Genomic DNA, 23,756 nt, shown 5'->3' with positions numbered 1-23,756 from the left:
AAACTGACCCTTAAAAATAATAAAATCTTAACTAAAAGCAGGCATTTTGTTTCTCAGCATGGGCATTTGGGCAATGACTGTGCACATAAATACACGTGTCTGCATATATTTAAGACCTTTAAGAGTCATTTTTCCTGGTATTTCTGTCCGTGTGATGGGCAAAGTTTACTTTATTCTTGAGTAAATTGAAACCTCGGTAGAGAAGGTGGTGAAAAATCCTTTCTTTCTTTTGGAGGAATGTCAAAGGCTCTTTGGTGGATGCAGGACAAACCCTGTAAAACTAAACATAAAGTAAACTGAAACAAGCAAACCCACTCTGGAGGATAACTGAAACTATAGCATTTTTGAGTGTTACACCAAAGGTTCAGATTAAACCTAAGCAAAGATCCTAGACTAACAAATCGAATATCACCATTAGAGATTTTATTTTTACCTGCTAACTGCTTTTGTGTGGTGGGATGGGAGCTGTGGGGTGTATCCTGTACTTTGTGAGGCTCTTATTATTGATTAAGTGTAGCCGGGCAGCTGCATTAAAGTCTTGTGGATGATGCAGCTCAAGGCCAATGCTGATTTTCCTTTCAGTGCACCGACTGAGCTTTCTCAGGCCATTCAAATGCATCACACACAAAACAATATGGCCTGAGTTGCTGGTGTGTTAGGCTTGGTATAAGCCCACGTCAAACAACAGACTTAAGTCGCAGCTTACTAGTTGTCATCTTTCATGAGAAGACGCAGCACGCACTAATAAAGCACAAGAGGATCAATCTTAATTAGCACTCGAGGGAAGGGCCTGCACATCCTATTAGTGACACTACACATGTGCTGTGCCCATATAGTTTGTGTCTATGTTTTGTCTCGCACCATTGGATTACATCAAGTTGATGACATGATAAAACAGAACACTGCAGATTTTTAAAATGTTTAAGGGTTTATTCACCTGAAACTTTGAATTCAGGTGTTTTTCAGTCCCATTGTCATAGGTGTAATATTATAGGGAGTTTATTATTGTAGGGTCTTAACCTGAGAATATAAAGTGCCTCAAGCCAGTTGTTGTTGTTATTTGGTGTTAAATAAATAAAACTGAATTTCACTGCATTGAATTGAATTAAAATTTAGGTCCTTACCATGCACTCTGCTTTTATAAACATTTGTGAAAGAATGAGTCATTCTAAAGCGCTCACTGAATTTGAAAGGTGGCTCTGTAAAAAGATGCCACAACAAGACAGTTTGTGAAGGTTCTCATCTCGTTTTAATTCCACAGTCAACTGTAAGTGGTGGTATGTGGCCCAGTGCTTAAGTTCATAGAATCTATTTTCAGTCAGTCAGATAAACCACAATCACCTCACTTACTAGTCTACACAGCTGTTAATCCACAGCTGAAAATGTGCCCCTAATAAAAGAACTATTTACTTCTGTTTGAGTAGTGTTGAGGGAAAAAAAGGCCAGCTGTTTTCTAAATCGGTGAACCTTTTATTAAAGTAGAACTATAAAAGTGTACTTCCTCAAAAATGGGCTGAGGGCTACAGAAAATCAGAGTATATAAAGAGACGGTCTTACTTTTCATTGAACATTATGAACATTACCGTAGCTTATGAATTGATAAATAAGTGTTTCAACTCTTCCGTAAATAATAAAAAAAGGAACCACCTCTATTATTGGTAAATGCCATGTAACCATAGCTTGTATGGAAAATAGATGCACCCACTGTGACCTCACCCACTGGTTTTGGACTTCTGCCATAGTGACAGCAGCCAGTATTGTGTTTTTGTTTTGTGTTTTTTCAGCTGTAGGTGACCATATTTGGATATGAGGGTGCAGTACAAGTTATTGGCTAATCAGTGAACCAGTACTGATGCAGATATTCAGCCAGTATGTCAGGACATCCTAACTTCAATACTTGAAGGTGTTTTTGTAGTATTTTTAGTTTTATCCCTACACATATTATATGAAGTAAGTGGTTATTTTTTATGACCTGAAGCTGCTTATGTCAGCCACAGAGTTGGATATTGATGATATATGAGATTGGAGTAATGCCTTATATACAGTCTGCTGTTTTATTGGACAGACTGAAGGAGAGAGATTTCCACAGGTCTTTTTATCACCACAGTTTAATTGGCTGTAATTTTCATGGCCCACACTCTGTCTGTAACTGCATGGCAGTAACGATTTGGACTCAAGATGATATTAAATGTTGGTGCTGTTGTCTGTGATTCATGATTATTAGTGGTGCTCATTGAAGCTATAATAAAATGTTGGATTATATTCTCACTTTTGATTCATACGAAAACGAAAATCTCACCGCAACTGCAGAGTGATTGGAGTTGGTGCAGATCTCTTAAGGTTTTTAACACAACAGGTCGCACAGTTAAGCTACTGCTAGCATACATTTCTTTTTTCTTTCATTTAACCTTGGAAGTGTGATATTGTACAGCAGGTTTCGTTCAGTGGGGTGGATCTGTGATCCGTTTCCTCTGCTAGACTCGTTTCAGTATGATCCCGTCCTTCCCCGCTGGAAGTCACATTTCACCATCTTCTTAGTGAAGCATTAATGTCTCTAGCTGTCAGCATGCTCCATTACAGTCTCTTGTAGAGGTTTCTGAACTTTTCAAGGCCAATTTTCAGGTCAGGAAATTCCCATAATCACTGCACCTAAACAGCTGTGATGTGAATCTCAGTGTGACATACTAATTCTGCAGGACTGAAACTAATGGCAATTTTCACTGTCAATTAATTTGACATTTATCTCCTCATGTTGTCTATTAAGCCACAGGACTTTGTGAAAAATGTTTCAATTGATAATTTGGAGTTTTAAAAAAAGCTATTTTTTTCTTAACCCAAAGATATTCAATTTACAGTTTCAAAAAAGGAAGAAAATTCTCATGTTTAAGAAGCTTGAGTCATAAAAAATGTGGTATTTTATTTTGATAATAGATTTAAGGGAATTATTAACCACCAAGCATGTTCCTGGAGACTAATTTACTGGTCCTTTAAGTTGGAGGAAAAAAATCACATTACTCAACTAGTATAGTTCATTGCTCATATATTTAAAAGTCATTCTTCAGTAAATGTTGCTGAAATACTTGACAGCTTGCACCATACACAACATTGCATGCACACAATGTCAGCAAAGGATGTATTTTAATTTTTTTAAATAGATATCCTGCCCAGTGCAACAGTTCGTCAGCATAATCGATGAGGTCGACTATAAAAATTCGTTGCCGCATAATTAAACTACAGGACACTATGGGGCAGTCTCGGCTGTATTGTTTGCCAAGACTGCACTCAGTGCTAAGAAGAAGAACGCAGCATGAACGGCAAAACAGCGGGACGATAAAAAATGGAAATGGAGATTTGAAAAGATGTCTTTTTGATTTCATTTAAAGCTTTATTTGAATGGACAGAAGCGATTTTAGTTTCCTATTTGCACATTCATTTTAAACTCCTACCAGCACTTGTAACTTGTATTACCTGCAATCTTTATTTATTTCATTTTTATTCTGATTGTCCTATTGAGTAATACTAAAAATACATTTGATTATTATTATTAGATTCATATGTTTCTTGGGTCATTACTTTTATTTGCTGTGAGACGATGTAAACAGGGTGATATTCCCAGTTGGGCAGACTTGAGCAGGAGGTTTGCACATAGGAATCAGAGATAAGAGTTATTGAAATAATTGTTGACTAATCAAAGAAAAATTGTCTAATTAGTTGACTATAAGAATAATCTTTAGTTATAACTAATAGCTAATATTGAAGCACAAAGCTGGACTGAAAGACAGCACAGAGGCACGTATCATGGCAGCACAGGAACAAGCTCCAAACACAAGATCAATTGAGGCTGGGGTCTGCCACACCAGGCCAGGTGCGAAGATGCCCCTGAGACAATCCAGCAGTGATAGATGTAGCTATACCAAGTGATAGCAACATCAGGAAGAAGGAACACAAGAAGCTTGAGAAATACCAAGCCCTGGGAGAGGAGCTATAGAAGATATGTAGAGTGGAGGCAGTGGTCTCAGTCGTAATCGGAGAACTAGGAATGCCAAAGATAGTGTGCAGGACCCTCAATAACAACAATGCTGTTGGCTAACATGTTTGATGTTTTATTGTTGGATGGCTCTTTGGGGTCAAAAATGGGATAACCAACATCTTTATCATTACATTATTCCTGCATAGATTTATGTTCAGGGAACTTAGACTGCCCAGTCTCCTTACAGTGTGTATGTGGGATTTTCAGTGCTGACTAGTGAGGAAAGCATTGTTTAAACATCTAGTCACACACATTCCTATTAACCACTAAATTATTAAAATAGCAGTCTGTTTTTAATAATTTTAGCCCTTTTCTGTTTTTAAGAACATTATCGGATATTAATATTTCAGTTGCCTTCTACAAAGCCTTTGGTGTGACACGTGTAGATTAATTGAGATGCTTTTTTCATTCCCTGTTCTTGTCCCCGAAAGCACACCACATAATAATGCAAAGTTAATGTGAGCTGTCGGAGCTTGGATGTACAGGATGGCGACTGAAATGGCCAGAAAATGAATTTTTAATGATGCTCACTGCTGTGAGTTCTGCCTCCCACTCCTCCTCCCCGTTTCTTGTGGTAATGGTATGTTCCTGTCGTCGTTGAGGCCAAAGCCCGCCCTCCTTTCCTCCCCTCCTCTTTCTCCAAAGCCCTGTACACCCCACCCGGTGTCAGGGGGGGATCAGCTGTGCCAGTCCCGGCAGACCACACACACACACACATACATACACACACACAGTGCTGACTGGCGAACAAAGCCACTGGTACTGCCAATAAAGGCGAGCCATGCCTCCGCGCTTCTCCTCTCCTCTCCTTACGCTGCTGTGAGGGGAAGGCATGACACCATTGCCATCGCCTCTCTGTTTCAGGAAGACACTGTTGTTGGGAGGAAGAGCGGCTGGTCTTTGGCTTATGGTGGAATATTCTTGTCTCTTCTTCTGTTGATGAGTTGAGATGCTGGCGGAGCGCAGAGAGAATAGCAGGTAGGGAAAATCAGAGCTGGGTGCTGAGCTCGTTTCCGCAGCGACCAGGGGTTTGTTTACTGTTCACTGGTAAAAGCCTGACCTTGGTGGATATAGTATGTTTATTGATGTTATTGATCTAAAATAACTGCCTCTCCGTGTCAGTGGCCGTTTCACGACGTTTGACGATTAAGCTTCGATTACAGAGATTGTCACCATCGAGCAGTTACAGCATCTCCTACTGTTGCATCTTTATTGTAAGAATATATCCCGATGTGGTTAAAGCAATCATCGGCCAAACCCAAACGAAGCAAATGTGTGACTTAGCAAAAGATATGTGTAACATGCCTGAGGATGTCATTAGATAGATGTTCTTCTCAAGAGTGTTAATAATTTTAAAGTTTAAAGAAAAATATCACAAATGCCCAACGCTATAAAAAGAGGGTAGCCTTCAATAATTGTTACACTTTAAATTAATAAAATGACATGGATGACACTTTACTGTAGGTTGTAGGTAGGTTAAGTTAAACCATTTTTCTCAGGAAATATAATCACAATAATTCTGGACACTATTGGGATCTTGCATAACACGATTATTTGTAGACTTGGGGGCAAATAGATTTATGCAATGTGGAAAAAAAACAAACATGGACTTTAAATTGTAATTAAGCTGAAGGGAAGAACAAAAGAAATACAAACCAAGTTAAATATGCCACAGACTGTTGGAGAGTGTATTTGGATTATTGTATAGCAGCATAAGTAGTGTTGGTTGCTAATTGACAAAATCAAATATAGCTTGATAATTATCCTGGTTATCTTGTTTTAATAATAATCGGAAACCAAAACTGTTTATAAGTCAGGAAGAATGATATTAGACATCAAAGTTAGACATCAGGAAGCAGAAATGAAGGTTGGCCATTTTAAAAAATCTAATTCAATGTCAGACCAGCAAACAGTGATTTGTGTGTTTACCTGTTATATTCAGCAGTCATATGAAGGATACCTTATAACCTCTGATTAAACAAACACACAGGGATAACATATGTTATTAAATAATTAAGGTAGTGCAGCTACTTTATAGCTTGATAGCTCAAAATGTTGTTGGTTTTGAGCTAACAATCTCAAATGTGTAAATATGCAAGACTTAAAGCTAATTCCTTCTTTATACGTTTTATATTTGCACTGTTATTCTATTAGTACTCGGACTCTATGGCCCTACATGATGAGAATCTCTGCAGGTCTCTGTGTACAACTCTCAACTCAAGCTCAACACAACCAAAATGAAGGCGGCGCATAAAGTTGACATAAGAGTGCACAGATCCAACCATGATTTTTCTATTGCTCCTCGCTATGAGTTGATAGGATAATTATTTATGCGATAGAATTCTCAAGAATATAGACCACCAACAAAATGTAAAGCATATGAAAAAATCCCCTGAGAGTTAATGAGTATATTCTTTCTTCACCCAGCACTAGTCTGCACACTGCATATTTTTGGCTTGTTTTTAAGATTATGTGTAGTTTGAATATATTTACATGAGATGTTTAAAGCTATTTAAAACTCACATTTTATAGTCTATTCTTTCTCTTACTAAACATAACTGAGTAGGAATGGCTTACGCGAAATCAAAGCTGAAAAATTATGATATGAAAAATGTACTTGTGCTGTTTGAAGATTAAGTCGCAAAGATGCCTTAAGGTTTACTCTGGGGCTATCGTTGATTGTCATTGTAATTTTAAATGGAGACTATAATGCCTTGCTGTTCATGGTGCAAGTATATGCAAATATATTGTATCACAATGTTGCCATACATCTATATGTTTTACCATTGATATTTAAAATTTAATTGACTACAAAAGTCACCCTCCTGTACCTAATGTTGTGTAATTATATAATTGACAGGCAGCAATTTGTGTGAGGCCTGCTAGTTGTCATGGATACCATTCAGCGATCCAGCTAACACACTACTGAAATGTGGTGGCACTCTTCGAGCACATGAAAAGTGTGGCGCTCACATTTTTGAGAAATAAATCGGTATTTTTTTGTCAAGGATACACGACAGCCGCTGTGCTTTCAAATCGACCGGCAGACGAGGCACAAGTAGAACTGTAAGACTAATTATGTGATATTAGTCTGTGATGACAACTGTCCAGGCGTGGTTTAGTGCAGGACTAAATAGATGCCCATTTTAGATGCAGTTAACTGTGGTCTTGACCAGACATGTTCAGCATGAGATCATTTCCTGCTCCTCTGTCTCGTGTTACAAGTCAGGCAACATTGACTTGGTGACAAAAACATGTTGCACTAGTTAGAAACTGCTTTGTTTTATGGTCATGTTTTCACACACGACAGCGGCGTGTACGAGAACAGAGTCCGATCCGACATTACCCAGTCTTTAACCTTCCAGCATCCCAGTGTAAAGCCTGTGTGATGCTGGATAGCACTGACGTGTGAAGAGCTCGGCTGATAGTCCGATGCATTTACTGCTAGCAAGTGGGCGTCATCTGTGCTGCCCCCTGCCTTCTGCAGGCAGCTCCCTCATTTAAGCCACACAACATATTTCCAGTACTTAAGCATACCTGAAGTAAATTTGCTCTAGAAAATATCTCACCCTGATTTTCCCAGAATTGTCCAAGTTGATGTCTGAAAATGACTCGAGTTGCTTAAAATTGATTTGTAATAGTGCTGATTAAAATATGTGAAGGTGTCAGAAAATGTTTGCTCACCTCTAGTGGATTTATTTCCCATAAATAGCTACGTTTCTGTGTGTCACCGTGGCTGGCAGAGGAGACAGTTAATCACCCTCAGTCCAAATTTACCAGCATTTGGCAGGGAGGTGGTGTGAACTCACTACCCTGCCTACATAGCCTTTTACTTTCTCCAAATTTGCATTTCCTTTTACAAGTTTGTGTTTTATCTAACTCCTGTCAAACCATTTTTTCTCCGTCAGCCAGGAGACATTTCTGAGATTACATCACCTTCTCCAGAGGAACAACCACACAAGCCTTTGAAGAGTTGGGCTTTTCCAGGGCATTGGCTGCCTTCATCTCCCAGGAGTTGTTGCTAACTCTGGGAGACGTTCATTGAAGCTGGCATCCGCTTAAAGAGAATGCTTTGAAAAATACTGGAGGGCCAAGCTCAGTTCCCCTCCACAGAAGAGTTGACATTCCATTGATGCCATTGACTCATTGTCTTTGCTTCAGCAGAGACGAGATGCGGTTTGATGCTTTTTTTCCCTAGTTTAAACAGTCCTATCTGTGTCTTTAGAATAAAATGATCAGAGATGCATCCATTTTTTCCCTTTCTAGTACTCCAAAAAAAGCACTTTTGAGCTGGTAATTCCTGATGGTCCTTTGGTTCTCTAATCCCCTTTAATAGTGCGACCTTTATCCTCCATTTTCTGTCACCTCTCCCCAAGGCTAATTAAGTATGCAGGGTTTGTGTGATTGCATAGGTCAGCTGCTGACTTTCAGTTGCATGCTAGGGCAGAGAGATGAGTAACAGGTTGCCATGATCTTAACATATCTTTATGTTGGAGTATGAAAAGGGAATCTGTGCAACAGTCAGAGCTGGTAAACGAACGTCAGTGTTGGAGAAAACAGCAGCATCATGTAGAAAACTGTGCAAGGAATCTAAATTGCCTGATCTAAGAGTTCAGTCACTCTGAACCAGCCACCTACAGGAGGCTGCAGGCAGTTCTTCCCTCATAACACACTGTGGATCAGCAGATAAGACCGATTCATTTTCGTACAAAGATAAGAGGTTTGAAAGGTGGTGGCTGTTTTAGAAGCCTAAATTACAAATGGATTTAGAGACAAAAAGGAAAAAAACACACTTCCTTAACAAAGTTGATTTCGAAGTCATCAAAAACTGAACCAAAGTAAGAGAAAACTATGGATTGTGTATAAAAAGTGCCACAGTGGCATTCAAGTATTGATGACATGGCTTTCCTCTTGATCTGACATTTTTGCAACTCTGTTATCCACACACTGGAGTAAATTAGAAGAGGGGCCGATTTAATACTCTCCTTTGGTTCATTGTAAACATGCTTGGCCATGTACGCATGATTCATTTTGTTACATGCTGAGAAGTTGTGCATAACCCCATATGCTGTTTGGAGCATTGGAACCTTTGTTTTCATAGAAGAGTCACCTTTCCTCAGAGCTTCTGGAGGTTGACCCAAACAAAAAGTTACCTTAAAGAGGTGTAACTAATTTGTAGTAAAACTACACAAAGACACCCATTTGTGCACCTAAATCTGTTTTCAGTGTGTTATAGGTTTAGTGCAGTGCAGAAAGGGAGGTTCTGACAGAGCTCTACGTGATGGTGGTTTCATGACGCTCACTGCTTACCAAGTAGGTGGAGTGAGATGTAATCCTACATTTGTCTGCTGATTACTGCCTTGCCTTTTGTTGATTTTCCAGCTCAGCCTTATGCTGAGTCATATGACATGTGTTTGCCCCAGTTTGTGGTCCCGGCCCTGCTGCTCTCCGACTCTACCATTCTCACAGCCCTCGTGTCTGCTTCAGTGACTCTCTGTTTCACTGGGCCCTGAACAGCAGTGCTAACAGTCAGCATTGTTCTGAAATAAATGCTGCCTTTGATCAAGGATACGTTACAGTACAAAAATAGATGAGCTATTTCATCCTGTATACGACTCAGATGATAACTTTCTTAACATTTTGAATTTAGTTTTGTGTCAGATGTTTATTTTAACATAGTTCTGACAAAAGTAATTATTTGAACAGTATCAAATATATTTTTATATCTTTTTAAGGAAAAGAAACCAGTCAAGTTATTTGAACAATGACATCCTCATGACACTAGCTCATAAGGAAGTATCTTGGATCATCTAAACTAGGGAAATCTTTTGGGAAGCGAACCAATTTTCATTTTCACTTTGCTTGTGATAACTTAGTACATCTGGATAGATAAATAAATGATCTATCAATGGGCTTAGGGCTGTGCGATATGACCAAAATCTCATATCCCGATATAAGACATCTATCGTCCCGATAACGATATAAATCACAAAAATTTTACATTTTCTGTAAATTCTGTGAATCTCGGGCAGCTCGACTTGCGTGAAGTGTTTCCAGCTGCGCGTCATGTAGCTGGAGTCGAGTGTTTTAACCGATGCATGAAACTATACCTTTTTAGACATAAGTTGTAACGGCCGCCGTTTTCTTTGTGAGTATTTATTACACGGCGTGCTGCGGGGAAAAGCCTGTTCTAACGTTTGAGTCTAAGGTTTATTTTTTAGCACCTGGCGGCTCTTTTTTACTTCTCATCCGTAAGTACTCTGCATACTCTTTTACGTGATTAAGTTTATTTTGAAAAGTCTCAACAGGATCTTGAGCTTTATTGTGAAAGGTTTATGTGGAAGATAAACAAGCGGACACGCGATGGTTTTACCGTCGTTGTTGCTAACGACAACGCATAAAAACAGGCGCTTGTCTGTCCGTAATGTGGTTATATTAAATATAAGAGAAAGAGAGAACTTTAAGAAATTAATATAGCCACTACAGTGACCATCAAAATGATGAACAAATATTGCCGTAAAGAGTTTATTTTGCGACACCACGAAACAGACGATAGCGTAAAATGAAACGTTAGACGTTTTTATATCGTTATCCGATATATATCGTTATATCGAACAGCCCTAAATGGGCTTTTTGCCCGTAAATATATTCTTTATTTATTTTTCACAGCAGAGCTTCGACAAAGAGGGCAGCAGATTTTAAGACCAATAAGTGAAAGAACCAACTGACATTCAGCACAAGCATCACGACATAATTACACGAGCAACTTCAAAAGCAGCCACATTGACTTCTATACAATACAATCTGCAAACGTTTTTTAAAACTAATAAATGAGTCAATTTTTAAAAACCGTTTCATCCACTGATCTAAACGGTGACCGGGACTCGGTGAGCGACTATGAAGTGCCTGAAAGAGACTTTCTCTGGTTTTTGAGTCGCTGCTGCTTAAATCTCTCAGCTTTAAACAACAACTGATGAAGCTGGCCTACTGGACTCGATATTTTTAAACTCAACGCAGACCAACCCACTTCTGCTTTTGGATTCTCGATTTCTAACATCCAGCAAGATTTTTTTTCTTGCCTGTCAGCTTTTCAACAGACTTGCCTGTGGCTCAGCCGGAGTTTCCATTTTAGCCAGCAGCTGAAGACGGGCTTTACTGCTGATGCTGCCGAAGCTACACGTTGATCACTTTATAACCCCACTGCTGGCGTGTTTCTCTTGGCCAAGTGTATTGTGTGGATATGTGACTTTTTTCTCAAAGCCTTCACTTTTATATGTGCTTGGCTGCTTTAGACTTCCAAAGGCCTGCCCATCCATTCAGTGGAGTTAGTTTTATTTATGATGAGGACTTGCTTGTGGGTTGTCTATGGAGTGGTGTAAATGAGAAGCAATGACCAGCATTATGTGTGTCATCACAGAAAGGGGAAGGATGTCAGCAGTAGAAAGGAAGGAACTGGATAGGCTGCAGTGCAGAGTTTATGCCACTTATCTGGGTTATGGCTTAAACTCATAATAAAAGTAATCAACTTTAACCTCAGTAAACATAATCTTTGGAAGATGAACCATGGCTGCTGTAATTTACTTTGGTTTCCTGCCAAAGATTTCAAAAGATATTCAGCTGTTAGTGTTAAATAGTGCATTGCAGTTTTCAGTAACCTGAACACAAAATAGTTTTGCTTTTCCATCCCAGACTACAACAGGAAATGGCTTAATTTTCCCTCTCGAAGAAACTTGACCTAGAAAGAAAATCTTCTAGGTCAACTTAAACCATATCTGATTATGACAGTTCACTCTGATAACAACTTTATGGTGTCATTCGTTAATCATGACTCAGTACTGGCACATATCAGAGCGACAAACCCCCCCAAAAATAAAGAAATCAGATTATTCACTGACACAGAACCAGTTGAATCCCACTGCCCTGTGTGTCTGGTCTGTATTGGAGAATTTTTCTATTTTTACCAGCCACTATACCACAGGAGGCATTGCTTTATCTGTGTGTGTGTTTGTGTTTCATCGAGGTTAAATGATGTCCTGGAGAAACTCACTGCAGCACGAACTACTGCAAAGGTGGATTCGAGTACTTTCGCAGGTGTTCATTTTGTCTGAGGACAGATTTAGTAAACATCAGAGCGCAGCTGTCATTACATTTAACAGGTGTCTAGGTGAGTACAAAATTGAGTCTGAAGATTTGGTTGGCCTGTGTCACGACTACTAAATGCTCACTGAATAATGTAGGGCTGCTCGACACAAAAGTCCACATCACTGTTAATTTGTCAATATTGTAATCCCAGCGAGGGATGTTCTTTAACCGTTATCTCATACAGGCAGAGCCAGTGGTTAGTGAGAGCTGAATTGTGGAGTATATTGCAGCCAACACAGGGTGTATTGCAAATGTCAAATCGTGAGCATTTCAGGTCTTGTCTTCTTTGATCTCCATCATGTGCAAACATTTTACCTGTGTGAGGTTATTTTCTCTGGACATTTTCAGAGGATAGAGGCCCAAAGCACTGATGTGAGAACTAATTGTGTGACTCAAAGCTGGACTGCAGGATTGGTTGTAATTTCTTTTGATTTCTTGCTGCTTCTTCTTTCTTTTTTTTCAGACCATTCAGGTTGAGTGACATTAAAGATGGTAACGTATATTTATTTTTTTTACCGCTGGTTCTTAATGTTTAATCAGATGACTCCTGATGTCGTGAATGGTTACGTTTCCTGTGTACACACTCTGCGCAGGGGCAGGGGTATTGCTCAAAATCTTTAGTGTGCAAATGTTTGTGTTTGAAGTGGAAGATAAAATATAGCTTAAAGAATTGCGTTAAGTCGTTCCCGTAGTGGGTGATGAGGTTATTTGTGCTCAGTCTGTGTGCCCAGATTGCCATCAGCAGTGAAACTGAGCTGTTCATGTTGGACAACAAACACAGGAAGCAGACGAGACGTCACATCTATGCAAATGGGGAAAAAAAGTATATGCTAAAATACTAGCTAGTGCATTATAACAAATCTGTGCTAATCCAGTCGATCTTAATCTTTATTTTGATCTACCAAAGAGCCAAAAAGGCTCTTTACTGTAGTTACTGCCAATCATTAGTAATGCAACTTGAATGAAATGAAATGAAAGTAAATATTGTCATGAGTGCATCAGCAAACTCTGAACAAACAAATGATATTTAGTGACATTTGTCTCAGTGTCAGCAAACCATCAACAGTGGCTTTACAGTGCTGCACCTGTGATGTCAGCCTCACCACCACGCTGTTTTGAAACCAAATACGATGAGAAAACGATTGTGGAAAAAGCACGCTCATCGCCAAACAATTTGTTGATTACAAGTTGTTAACCAATGAAAATACCCTGGATAATCCTTTTTTATGTGACTTACAGTGACCAAAATTTACAAAATGAACCTAATATTTTATTCATGAAGACATCAGTGACCAGGAACGTTTTTACTGAGGGCTGTCTTCCCATAATTCCTTTTGCAACCGCAGATATTCGCCCTTAGCTGCCGTTAAAAAGAATGCAGACTTACGACACTTGGACGCTGGCTTCACTTTTCAGACTTGTCTATGGGCTATGGGCATCCTGTGTTAGTTACCAAATACTTTTGAGGTATATTTTTGATGTTGAGTTGTTGTGACATGCAGTTATATTTCTGGGAAGGTGCAAGACTAGCTCAGACAGGTGTCCTTACTAAGGGGAACCCGCATTTCACAACAGATTCCTTTGATTCAGAATATATCAGAATGTAACTCACGGTTGGTGAAATAGATGCTTGACGTCTGAAAGGTTAAAGGGTTCCCCTGGTTTTTGGATTTCAGGCCCTGAGGTTAAGGGGTTCAGTCCTTTTGAGACTGTGCGAGCTATAACTGTATGTACTTGCTCACGGACAGTGTCAGGCACTCGAGATAAAAGTGTACCAAATGGAGGATGTTAAATGGAATTGGTGTTTAAGTGTGAGTTCACGCAGAGGGCAGCCCTGCTGTGTGGGTAAAATGAGTTACTAAAGCCTTCAGTCTTGAGTAATTTGGTTAGTGCCGCAGATGCCATGTTTCTGTAAATCAGAATAACACTGGCAAGCTTCTTTGTAGCTCTCTGCTTCTGCCATTATGTTGCTCTTCATGTTCTTGCTGTCTTTTGTGACAGTCGTTAAAGCAGAGGGATTCTGGGAAAGGAGATGTGTTGTTTAGATGCAAGAAGAAAGCACTTAATAGAAGACAGACCTCTGGGGACACATAAGCTTACTTAGCCCTTATAGTCAACATTTTACTGTGGTATAGTGCATATAATTATAAGGTGGCTAGTAGGGCTGCACGATTTTGCATAAAATGAGAATCACGATTTTTTTGGCTTAGAATTGAGGTCACGATTCTCTCACTTTCTTTTCCAGTATAAATATTTATTGCACTTATTAACTGCACATCAACTTCGTAACAGTTGAGACTGAACATAAAAACAATAAATAAACATAAAAACAACAAATGTCTCACGTTTTGTTGTTGCCGCAAAATGTTGTACTGCTTGAAATTCCGTCTCCACCGTTGCTCGACACTGCGTGTATAGAGCAGGTAGTGCAACAATAGAAAAATAGTTGCGGGACGGCACTGTGTAGCGTTTGTCTAGGGTGTTGATCATTTTCCTAAATCCCTCGTTTTGCACAGTGTTGATGGGAGCCATATCTTTGGTCAGGTGATAAGTGATAGCCTCCGTAATTTCTTTGAGTTCGACGTGTATAGGGAAGCGCTGTATAAGGTTCCCGTTATTGATGTTTGGGTGGTTGACCGGGACGGATTTTCTCCTGTCACTTTCTCGTCATCCCTGACGTGCTCTCCGTTGTTTTTTCCCTGCTAATTTTAGCATCACAGGGCACAGCTGCTGTATCACGTGGTATAAGGCTCCGCCCTTGTCATTTGTTGAGCAGGAAGAGTGAGCGCTTGTTTTCATGCAGATTACGTCCCGGATCAAAATGCGGTACAATCGTCGTCGTCGTCTTTTTTTTTTTTTTTTTTTTTAATCGTTGTCACATAAGTATGAATCGAGATCGCGATTTTCTAACAATTAATCGTGCAGCCCTACGTTGCATCCATGTTTGTGTGTTGGACCCAAAATGTGTTTGATACACTTATTAGCCAAGCAAGACAGCTTCAGCTGATAACTTAGCATCTTGGTCAAATACAGTCCAATACTAGCTACTAAAACACAGAAGGCAACTGTTCACGTGGGTTATGTCTATCTTTTATATACAGTCTTTTGTTGTTATTATTAAATAATTTGATAATTTTGTCTTGTTCTCACATGTAGATCATTAAAAGGAAAGAAGATCAAATATGGAATAAAAGTTGAAGCTTAATATGCCTTCATTTTTATACATTCTAGTAGGAGGCCTTTTCATTACTAGTTTTCACCAATTCAAAGGCCTTGATAGTGCCATATGTCAGGTTTAGATATTTAGCATCCGAAAGCCACATTAATAAAGAAAATACTTTTTTTTTTCTTGCTGGATCTCACCAGTTACACACTAGTTTGTTGCCAATATCCAGTTTAAGTGTGGTCATTAACTGCAACATGTTTCTTATCTTGGGGCTCTTTAAAATAAAGTCTGTCACTGTCAACTTAACCTTTATAAACTGTTAAACCTTTTTGACAGGAGGCTCTTGATCACTTAAATGAGACTTATACTTTTTTAATAAATCTCTTCTGGACAAAAGTGTAATATTGTGTTATAGGTAAAAAACAATGATCCAAACAAAGACTATAAGTTTAATGAAATTTCACATGTTTATTTTAAAATGAACAAAAAAGCAGATCAAACATTTCATCAGAGTTTATGGGCTGCACAGGTTTGGAAAACAAGGGTAAATAGTAGGAGGGAGCACGAGAGACCGAGTAAGGTTGGGAGGAGGATTGGGAGAAGGTGTGGAGACTGAGGGTTTTGCGTAAAGAATAAGAGCTGGGTGAAGAGTAGGAAAGAGCACGAGAGGGTGGGTAAGGTAGGGAGGAGGTAGAGGGGTTGAGTTGGGGTAAAGGGCAAGAGTCGGAGGGAGTGAGAGGGATGGGAACCAGACAGAGGTTTGGGTTTAGATCTTCAGTTGCTGTTTTCTCCTCCATCTTCTCGTCACTTTTTCTCTCAAGGTTTTCTTCAATGTCCTCTTTTGTTTCCTGCTTTTCCTCCTTTTCCTCCTGCTTTTTCTTGTCCTTTCTTGGTTTGTCCGTTCCCTTCTCTTCTCCCTCGTGGTTTTCCAGATTTTCCTCTTGGGAATTTGTTTCCAGGGTTTCTTCCTGGTGGTCAGCATCGGGTGCAAGCTCCTGTGTAGACAGAGTAAAATGTATTTTACTGAACTGTGACTCAGTCTGACAGAAGTTGTTAGGACCAAAACATGACATTATGGTAAAGTGAAATGATAGCGGAGACAGCTTACCTGAAGGACGTTCTTCCATTCGTCCAGATTTTCCTGTAAGTTCTCCATCAGAAGCTTGTTCTTAATTTGGAGCTCCTCCACTTTTTCCTTCTCCTCTTTCAGGCTCTTCTCGGTTGATTGCCACTTGCTGCTCCAGTGTTGTTCCCTGGTGTTTATCTCCATGTCTTTTATGGTCGATTCATGGAGGAGTTCTACCCAGGCTTTGGTTCGAGCTCTTCTTTTCTTCACACATCTTTGAAGCGCCTCATCCTTGAGTTTGAGCTCTTCTTGGAGGCTACTCACTTCCATTTTGTGAGCATCTTCAAGGACGGCAATCTTCTCCTTCAAAGATGCATTTTCCTCCTTTGCAGTCTTCAACTCCTGAGTGGCAAAATGGAGTGCATCTTTTAATTCTTGCACCGTTTCACTTTCAGCAATCTTGTTAGCTTCCTGCTGCTGTTTCATATCAGCAGCGCTAGTCTGCACTGGCCAAGATGCCTGAATGATAAAAACATGCACGTAGTCCATAGTTAGAAAAATCTATCACACAGTGTGATGTGTGTCATTAGAAAAGTTTAAGGTGACACAAGAAAAAGCAAAAACTGAGTCCTACAGATGTTCTAAAAACACAAATGTTCACAGAGTTTTGTTAAAAGTGCTTACAAATGTTTAAGTATTAAAAATTTAAGTTAAACTCCAAAGTGTACTCTGCTTCCTGAAGATTATGAAAGCTTTAGACACATTTTGAGCAAAAAATTCAAAAAAAGCTTTTGCTTGCTCACACGAGAAAAGCTTACCAGATTTTCTGAGACAAATGTTGGGTCCATTTGGGCTCAGGAAACACTGAAGAGTCGCTGTTACACTTGTTTAGCTGTCGATATTTTTCCAAAGCGTTCGTCGAGTCACAGCAAATAGCGAGAGATGCTTGTAGGTTCAGGTTGGTGTTTAGAAATGAAATATCCAGGTAAACACTGCAAACACTGTGTTTGGAGAATCCTGTTCAAAAATCATCAGGCGATGGTGACAGCACTACCCAGGTGTTACCATGGAGCCCATGTTGTTTTGGTTTCTGTGTTCTTGTTGTTACTGACTGAACTTGAAGCTATTTAGCTATTTACTGTGATTAAAAATTCAAACTAGTTTCAATCAGAAAGGGTCCTTTGGGTGTAGCAACCTTTTCACTTAATCCTCAGGGGACCCGTGAGGCTTTCTGTCCTATACCTTTCATTACTTTCACCTCCAGCCTCACCTGAACTGTTTTGAGCCGTAAAATGTGCTGTGCAAAGATCTCCAATCCATGTTTTAATGGTGAACGGTCATTAAAGAACAGGGTGTAGGGGCTAATTGGTTTAGAGAGAGCAAAACAAGAGCAGGCACATTCAAATTGAGACTGTGGTAAATTTTCAGTGTTTAAAAGCGGAGCGTCAAGTAAAATAGAGCTGTGTGAATATCTCATACTGGATAACCAAGAGAAATAGAGACAAACGTTTTACAAACAAATCTGGTTTTCAGATTCTGGGTTTCTCGGTTTGCTGCCAGAATTTATATGAATGAAGAAATTTCTTCTCCATGTTAGCCGTCTACTCCTGACTGTGATGGTACCTCTTGGTGCATTTTAATGCAGTTAATTAACATATACGGCTTACTGTGCAGCCAATTGTAGAAACAGAGCATCCAAGAAGTCTGTTATGCTCAGGTCTGTTTTTTTTGCGTTAGATTAGGGATCAAGGTGTTATCAGTAAAAGGTCACTGATGTTGCATAGAAACTATTATCTATTAATCTGGAGATGAGCTGTGATTTTGGGGGTAGATATATGTCCAGAAGTCAGCGTTTTTCCTTTGTCACCAATAAATAGATGTATGGACTGACTGATAGTCACGTGGAACACCTGATGTAGAAATTATGACCCTCGTCATACATGATTTGTATGTATGACGAGGAAACAAGAAGGGAACAGATTGTTTTCTGAAAGAAAGGAAATGAACAGAGCTGTGAGCGAGGAGGAACATCCTCCGTCACATTATTCCAAATCAGCTGTTTTGGCATGCAGTCAAGCCTACTGTCTGCTTTATATATACCCTAATATCCCTGTAGTACCAGCATTTGTGATATCACAACAATGGAATCAAATTTATATACAGAGAAGCTTGCCAAAAGTGAATTAGCCAGCTCCTGGGGGCTTTTACCTTGAGTCTCGCTGGTTTGAATTCAGATTTCTTTAGAATTGAAAATAAGTGGTTGAGATGGCGAATAAACCGATAAACTCAATAATATTCCTGACTTTAAAAGTTTAGTTTGGGAAGAAGGGGGACAGTCGTCAGTTGTCTTTACCTTGTCTCTCACTGTTTGAATCAAACAAAATTTGAATTGTAAACTGAGCGAGCAGAGTCACACAAATATTTGGTTATAACCAGAACTATTTTTATGCATATGTCTCAAAAATGGCAAGAAAAACACAACACGGTGAACTAATAATAATGATAACAATAATAAAACCGAATTTGAGGGTAGTGATGATACAAACTAAAGCATCTTTTCCACAAAGTTCCCCTCAAGTCAATTTCTCTGTCTTTCTCTGGCCTTGGACCAACAATTCAAATAAATTTGGCTCATTCATGCTGTGATCAGTGCCAAGATGTAATCCATCTAATGATGAGGCTTTGATGGTGCAAGACATAAGAAACCCACACAGTGACGTCTGCAGCACCGGTAGGTGGGTTGTAACTGAAGGGCAGGGGATATTTCCTGAGTGTCTGAGAGTAATTCGGTGTGAGGAGTCTGCTGGGAAAAGGACGGACTACATGCTAAACTGCCATGTCTCTTCCTTGTTGATGGGTCTTTCTGCAAGAGCTGTGACTTAAGTGCCAGAGCTTTTTTTTTTGTCATTCATAGAGTGTGTGTGTTCAAATAAATGTTTTTAAGCTACAACTGATGTGACACTCAACCCTAACATGACTCCAGTGGTCAGAACAGGTGTGCTGTTGTTGTCAATATAACAGATGTGTTATAGAATCAATTGAAAGTGAGCCTTGTGTATAATGACAGAAACAAAGGAGGGAAGTAAAAGGTCCAGATTTTATTTCTCCCATATCCTACTTGCATTTTCCTGTTATTTCTGCCCATTTGATGAAGGTAACTTTTCATTATGGTAGGCTAAGCTTGTTGAAAATATAACTTTATATCAATTTTTCTTTTGGAAGAGGAAAACAACCCCTTTTCTTTTATGCAGAAAAAAGAAAAAACTCTCTCTTCTTGCAGTCGTCTAAGCTGTTGATTCTGTTTTTATCGCCAGATATTTATCTGTCGTACGTAGGCTTTGCAGCCCTGTGATATCTCCTAGCAACCATTTCAAATAGTCTGGAGAGAAGCTGACATGTGGAACAAATTGCTAAATATATATCAACTACGTTCAAGGGAAGAGTGATGCGAAACGATGATCAGTCACAGATGCTAATCTGTTGTTTTAATTCTTAACTTGCAGTTCAAAGTGAATGACTGAATCAGTGACCTGAATTTGGGCCGTACAGCCTCTGCTTCAGTGCAGTAACAGCTTGTATACAGAGATCTGTCAAATCTGCCAATCAGAAGAGATCTTTCCTATATTAGCTGCGTGTATATAGATATATAAACATAGATATAGATGGATGGATGGCTAGACCGGCAAATAGTATGTCCAAGCAGAGAAGCCCAGATTTCTTCTCCCAGGCTACCTCTTCCTGCTCATTGCCATTCCCAAGCCAGCCATCTCTCCGGCAGATCCTTAATCTGCCCCGGGGCCTCCTACCAAGAGGACATGCCTGAAACACCTCGCCTAGGAAGTATCCAGGAGGCATCCTAGTCAGATGCCCGAACCACTTCAACTGGCTTTGATGTGGAGGAGCAGGAGCTTTACTCTCCCTCTCGAAAGACTGAGCTCCTCTTCCTATCTCTAAGGAAGTGCACAGCCACCCTTTGAAGGAAACTCATTTCCGCCACTTCTATCTGCAGCCTCATTCTTTCTGTTACTACTGAACTGCCATAGCTGCTACACCAATTTATTTCCTGTTTGTTTGACTCCCTAAATTCATCATCTTGGTGTTTTAAGTCAAATATCACGAGCTGCAATGTCAGAAAGCTTACCCTTGTCTATTTACACAATATAGATTTATTTAATCTGTTAGATTTGACTGTATGTTTGTTAGCAGTCTAGCAATATCATTTTTACACTTTGTGTGACGTTTGATGCCAATAAATGAGCTGATTTAATTTTGGGGAAACTAAAGGTCAAGCTCCCACCAAAATCAGTGAAACTTTATATTACCCACAATTAGGGCTGGGCCATATTATACCGTTCACGGTAATACCGGTATAATGTTAGGCAACGATAGGAAAATGAAATATCGCGATAGAATATGAGTAAAACGCGCATGCGCAGTGCCTTTGTTTTCATACGCACATGGCCGATTGTTGAGTGAAACAGATGAACCAGAATTGGTTTGTAAAAATGGTGCAACTTCCGTGATGTGGAACTGGTTTGGTGTTTGTCCGTCAGATACACGACAAAGCACATTTTTTTGCAGAACATGCAAGCGGCCATCGTTATTGTCGTATTTGTCGGACTAAGATGCCCTTAAATCTGGGAGTAATCTGGGTCCTAAACTCCGTATACTTCAGGTCAAACGAACACTGCAGCATCACTAAGAGTTAAAAACTGTCTAAATTCTTTCATCTTTAATAAAACGATCAGCATTGCTGCTTTACCAGGTGTAACTATGAAGTTTAACTTCCAGGCATCCATGAAAACAAAATGTATTACATTTAACGGAGTTAGAAGCTAGCAGGAAGCTAGCGGAAGTTAGCTCGCTAGTTTCGCTAGTTACCTAAGCATGATATAGCATGTTCTGACTGAGAGATTTCTGAAAAAAATCAAACGTACAGCTCTGCTATCACTTCCAACATAAATGAAGACAGGAAACTAAACAGCAGTGACGTTTGTAGGGTTACTGAAGTTGGGCTAGCTGGTATATAATGATGTGCTACGTGATCGCTAGCGACACAGCTATGTTAGCATAACATAAACAGTGAAGCTGGAGGACAAACACTAACACTTTTCCACTTATAAAAGTTAACGTTAAGGTTCCTGATGGTTAGAGACAAATGCAATCGCATGGCAGGATGCTGTAAAAGGACCAATCTTCAGTCAGGAGAACAACTGAGATAATCCGTCCACAATACGAGGTTAGTCATTAGTATACTGCAACAACATGGGAATAGAGCCGCTGCCAGAGAATTCAACATTAATGAACCAATGGTACAGAATTGGAGGAAGCAAGAAGAATGAGTTTAATAAAGTTTGATTTATCTGACTGCTTTGTTTCGCTTAATGTGCCTTATAATCCCGTGCACCTTATGGTCCGAAAAATATGTACTGCACACTGCAGTTTAATGTTGCAAAGCACCTCTTTTTAACTTCAGTGGATATTATACATGGTTATGCTCAGGATATGTCAGCCCATTTCTACTGGAAATGCCTTTTGGTTAAACTTTCAGCAAGGAATTTGCATTTGCACTGTTACATTTTTATAAAGCTTTAATGTACATAAAAACCAGCTTCTTGTTTAAGTGAAAATAAATGATAGGTTGTCTTTTTGCGCTAGTAATGTTGTGGAGTTGTATTTTGTCTCGCATCAATTATATCGTCAGTTATATCGTTATCGCAAATTTTCAAATATATATCGTGATAAATATTCTTGGCCATATCGCCCTGCTCTACCCACAATTCTTTCATGGATCGTCTTCAAACTTCACAACAATACACTAGATCGTGGGGTACATGGATACATAGGTTGGCTAAGCATTTGACATTGACCTTCATTGTTAATGTCCAAGGTCAAAGTTAACCTTGAAAATTTTTTTCAAGAAACCGCATCGAGTAATTTATCATATGAAACCAATCCCACCAGATTTCTTTGTTTTTGCAGCCAGAGGAAACCCAGCTGGCTCTTAGAAGCTGGCTCTCTGTGGCTGTAACATTTCAAATCTGTGTGTTTTCTGCATCTCTCTGTGTTACTGTGAACCAGGATCCGAACACAAAAATGTAATTAAGTAGATCCTGAATGATCGTGGGTACAAACACACAGAGCATTATTGCACCTACTGCTTCTATACCTGCACGGTGCTCATGCTAAACCTTCTTTGTAGACAGAAAATGTCAATAAATGTGCCTAAAGATAACTTGTAACACTTGATAACTGTTACAATTCTAGTACTCTGTTACACTTATGAAGAAAGGTATTTGTACTTATATTCACATCGTCTACAATTGTCAGAATTATGAATTAATAAAGATACTTTGATTTAAAAAAGAAACAAAACAAGAAGCTAATCTGTGTGAAATGTGAAATATCATCTATATCTATATTTGGCTGTTTTTGATACTCGAGACCACTTACAGAGTTGAACTGATACCAAATAGCAGGGACTTTCAGTTACATAGACTAACAAGATCTTTATGTATTGAGTTACTGTGAGATGTTTAATAGATCTTCTCTCTCCCATCTGCAGGGCTGCCTTTGCCCTGACAAAGCCGCTCAAGATGAACATGGTGAAAAGGATCATGGGGCGGCCGAGGCAGGAGGAGTGCAGCCCCCAGGACAACGCGCTGGGCCTCATGCACCTGCGACGCCTCTTCTCCGAGCTGTGCCACCCTCCTCGCCACATGACCCAGAAGGAGCAGGAGGAGAAGCTCTACATGATGCTTCCTGTATTTAACAGGGTAAGTCACACCATGGGTGGAGGGAGAACTGGAGGTGCTCCAAACAGGCGGATTAACAGATATTTGTACATATGGCAGCTCTGATGTGGCAGGTTACAGTTTGCTTCATTTGGTTCCTGTGCTGTCTGTAGCTATCTTTCAAATCATGTGTTTCTCGTCTGTGCAGTATTAAAAAAAAAAAAGGAAAACAAGAAGAGAGCTCTGTTGTGCTGGGTTACAAACGCGCTAGAGCTGCTTCCCTGAGGTCATGGGTGCAATAGATACTATAGATGCATTGACATTTGAAAACGAGATCTCACCAGGGAACTTCTGCAGATTCAAATCCAGTGGTTAAAAGCATATTTTCATATTTTCATACGTACCTGTCTGGATAGCTCTCAGATTCTGTTCCACCAGACTGCAGATAAATGGAATGGAAATGAGCTTGTTTACTTCTCTGGGCTTGTTGACTTTAGGGCTAAAGGTTAGCTGAACAAAGCACAACGAAGTGGACTTTTCAGTCCAACCTTTGTGTCATATATTTTTTACTGTCTCCACAGTGTACACAGGCATGAGGTTTTCAAATTATGATTTTAT

At 39.6% G+C, this 23,756-nt stretch overlaps 2 protein-coding genes across 6 annotated transcripts in view; one reads left to right on the top strand and one right to left on the bottom strand.

Annotated features, from left to right (window-relative positions):
• The window catches only part of wdfy3 (WD repeat and FYVE domain containing 3), a 129,733-nt gene that overhangs the window by 3,595 nt on the left and 102,382 nt on the right, over window positions 1-23,756 (top strand). For 3 of the 5 annotated variants that reach the window (XM_085426449.1, XM_085426450.1, XM_085426448.1), the window contains exons 1-2: window positions 4,867-5,008; window positions 22,970-23,180. In XM_085426449.1, the coding sequence (XP_085282575.1) occupies window positions 4,980-5,008; window positions 22,970-23,180 (240 nt within the window). In that variant the 5' untranslated portion in view covers window positions 4,867-4,979. Of the gene's footprint in view, window positions 1-4,865; window positions 5,009-22,969; window positions 23,181-23,756 lie in introns of those variants that run through there. The other 2 variants (XM_085426452.1, XM_085426451.1) reach the window with 2 other exon arrangements.
• LOC146658055 (uncharacterized) lies at window positions 15,812-17,252 on the bottom strand. Its single transcript, XM_085427100.1, has 3 exons — window positions 17,223-17,252; window positions 16,447-16,923; window positions 15,812-16,333 (listed from the first exon to the last, which is right to left on the bottom strand). The coding sequence occupies exons 1-3, from the start codon at window positions 17,250-17,252 to the stop codon at window positions 15,812-15,814; spliced, it is 1,029 nt and encodes a 342-aa protein (XP_085283226.1).

This window comes from Rhamphochromis longiceps, linkage group LG12, assembly GCF_057381845.1.
Source record: "Rhamphochromis longiceps isolate RC_006_pf linkage group LG12, R_longiceps_female_GT1.1, whole genome shotgun sequence".
In the NCBI taxonomy this organism is placed as follows: Eukaryota; Metazoa; Chordata; class Actinopteri; order Cichliformes; family Cichlidae; genus Rhamphochromis; species Rhamphochromis longiceps.
This window is presented reverse-complemented; position numbering and strand designations above follow the sequence as displayed.

What these genes read in the sequence shown, in the direction of transcription:
- LOC146658055 (XM_085427100.1), bottom strand. Translation starts at nt 17,252, where the DNA reads ATGGACCCAACATTTGTCTCAGAAAATCTG. An exon ending in CATTTGTCTCAGAAAATCTG is followed by an intron (nt 16,924 to 17,222) that starts GTAAGCTTTTCT and finishes TTTATCATTCAG; the next exon opens with GCATCTTGGCCAGTGCAGAC. An exon ending in AATGGAAGAACGTCCTTCAG is followed by an intron (nt 16,334 to 16,446) that starts GTAAGCTGTCTC and finishes CTGTCTACACAG; the next exon opens with GAGCTTGCACCCGATGCTGA.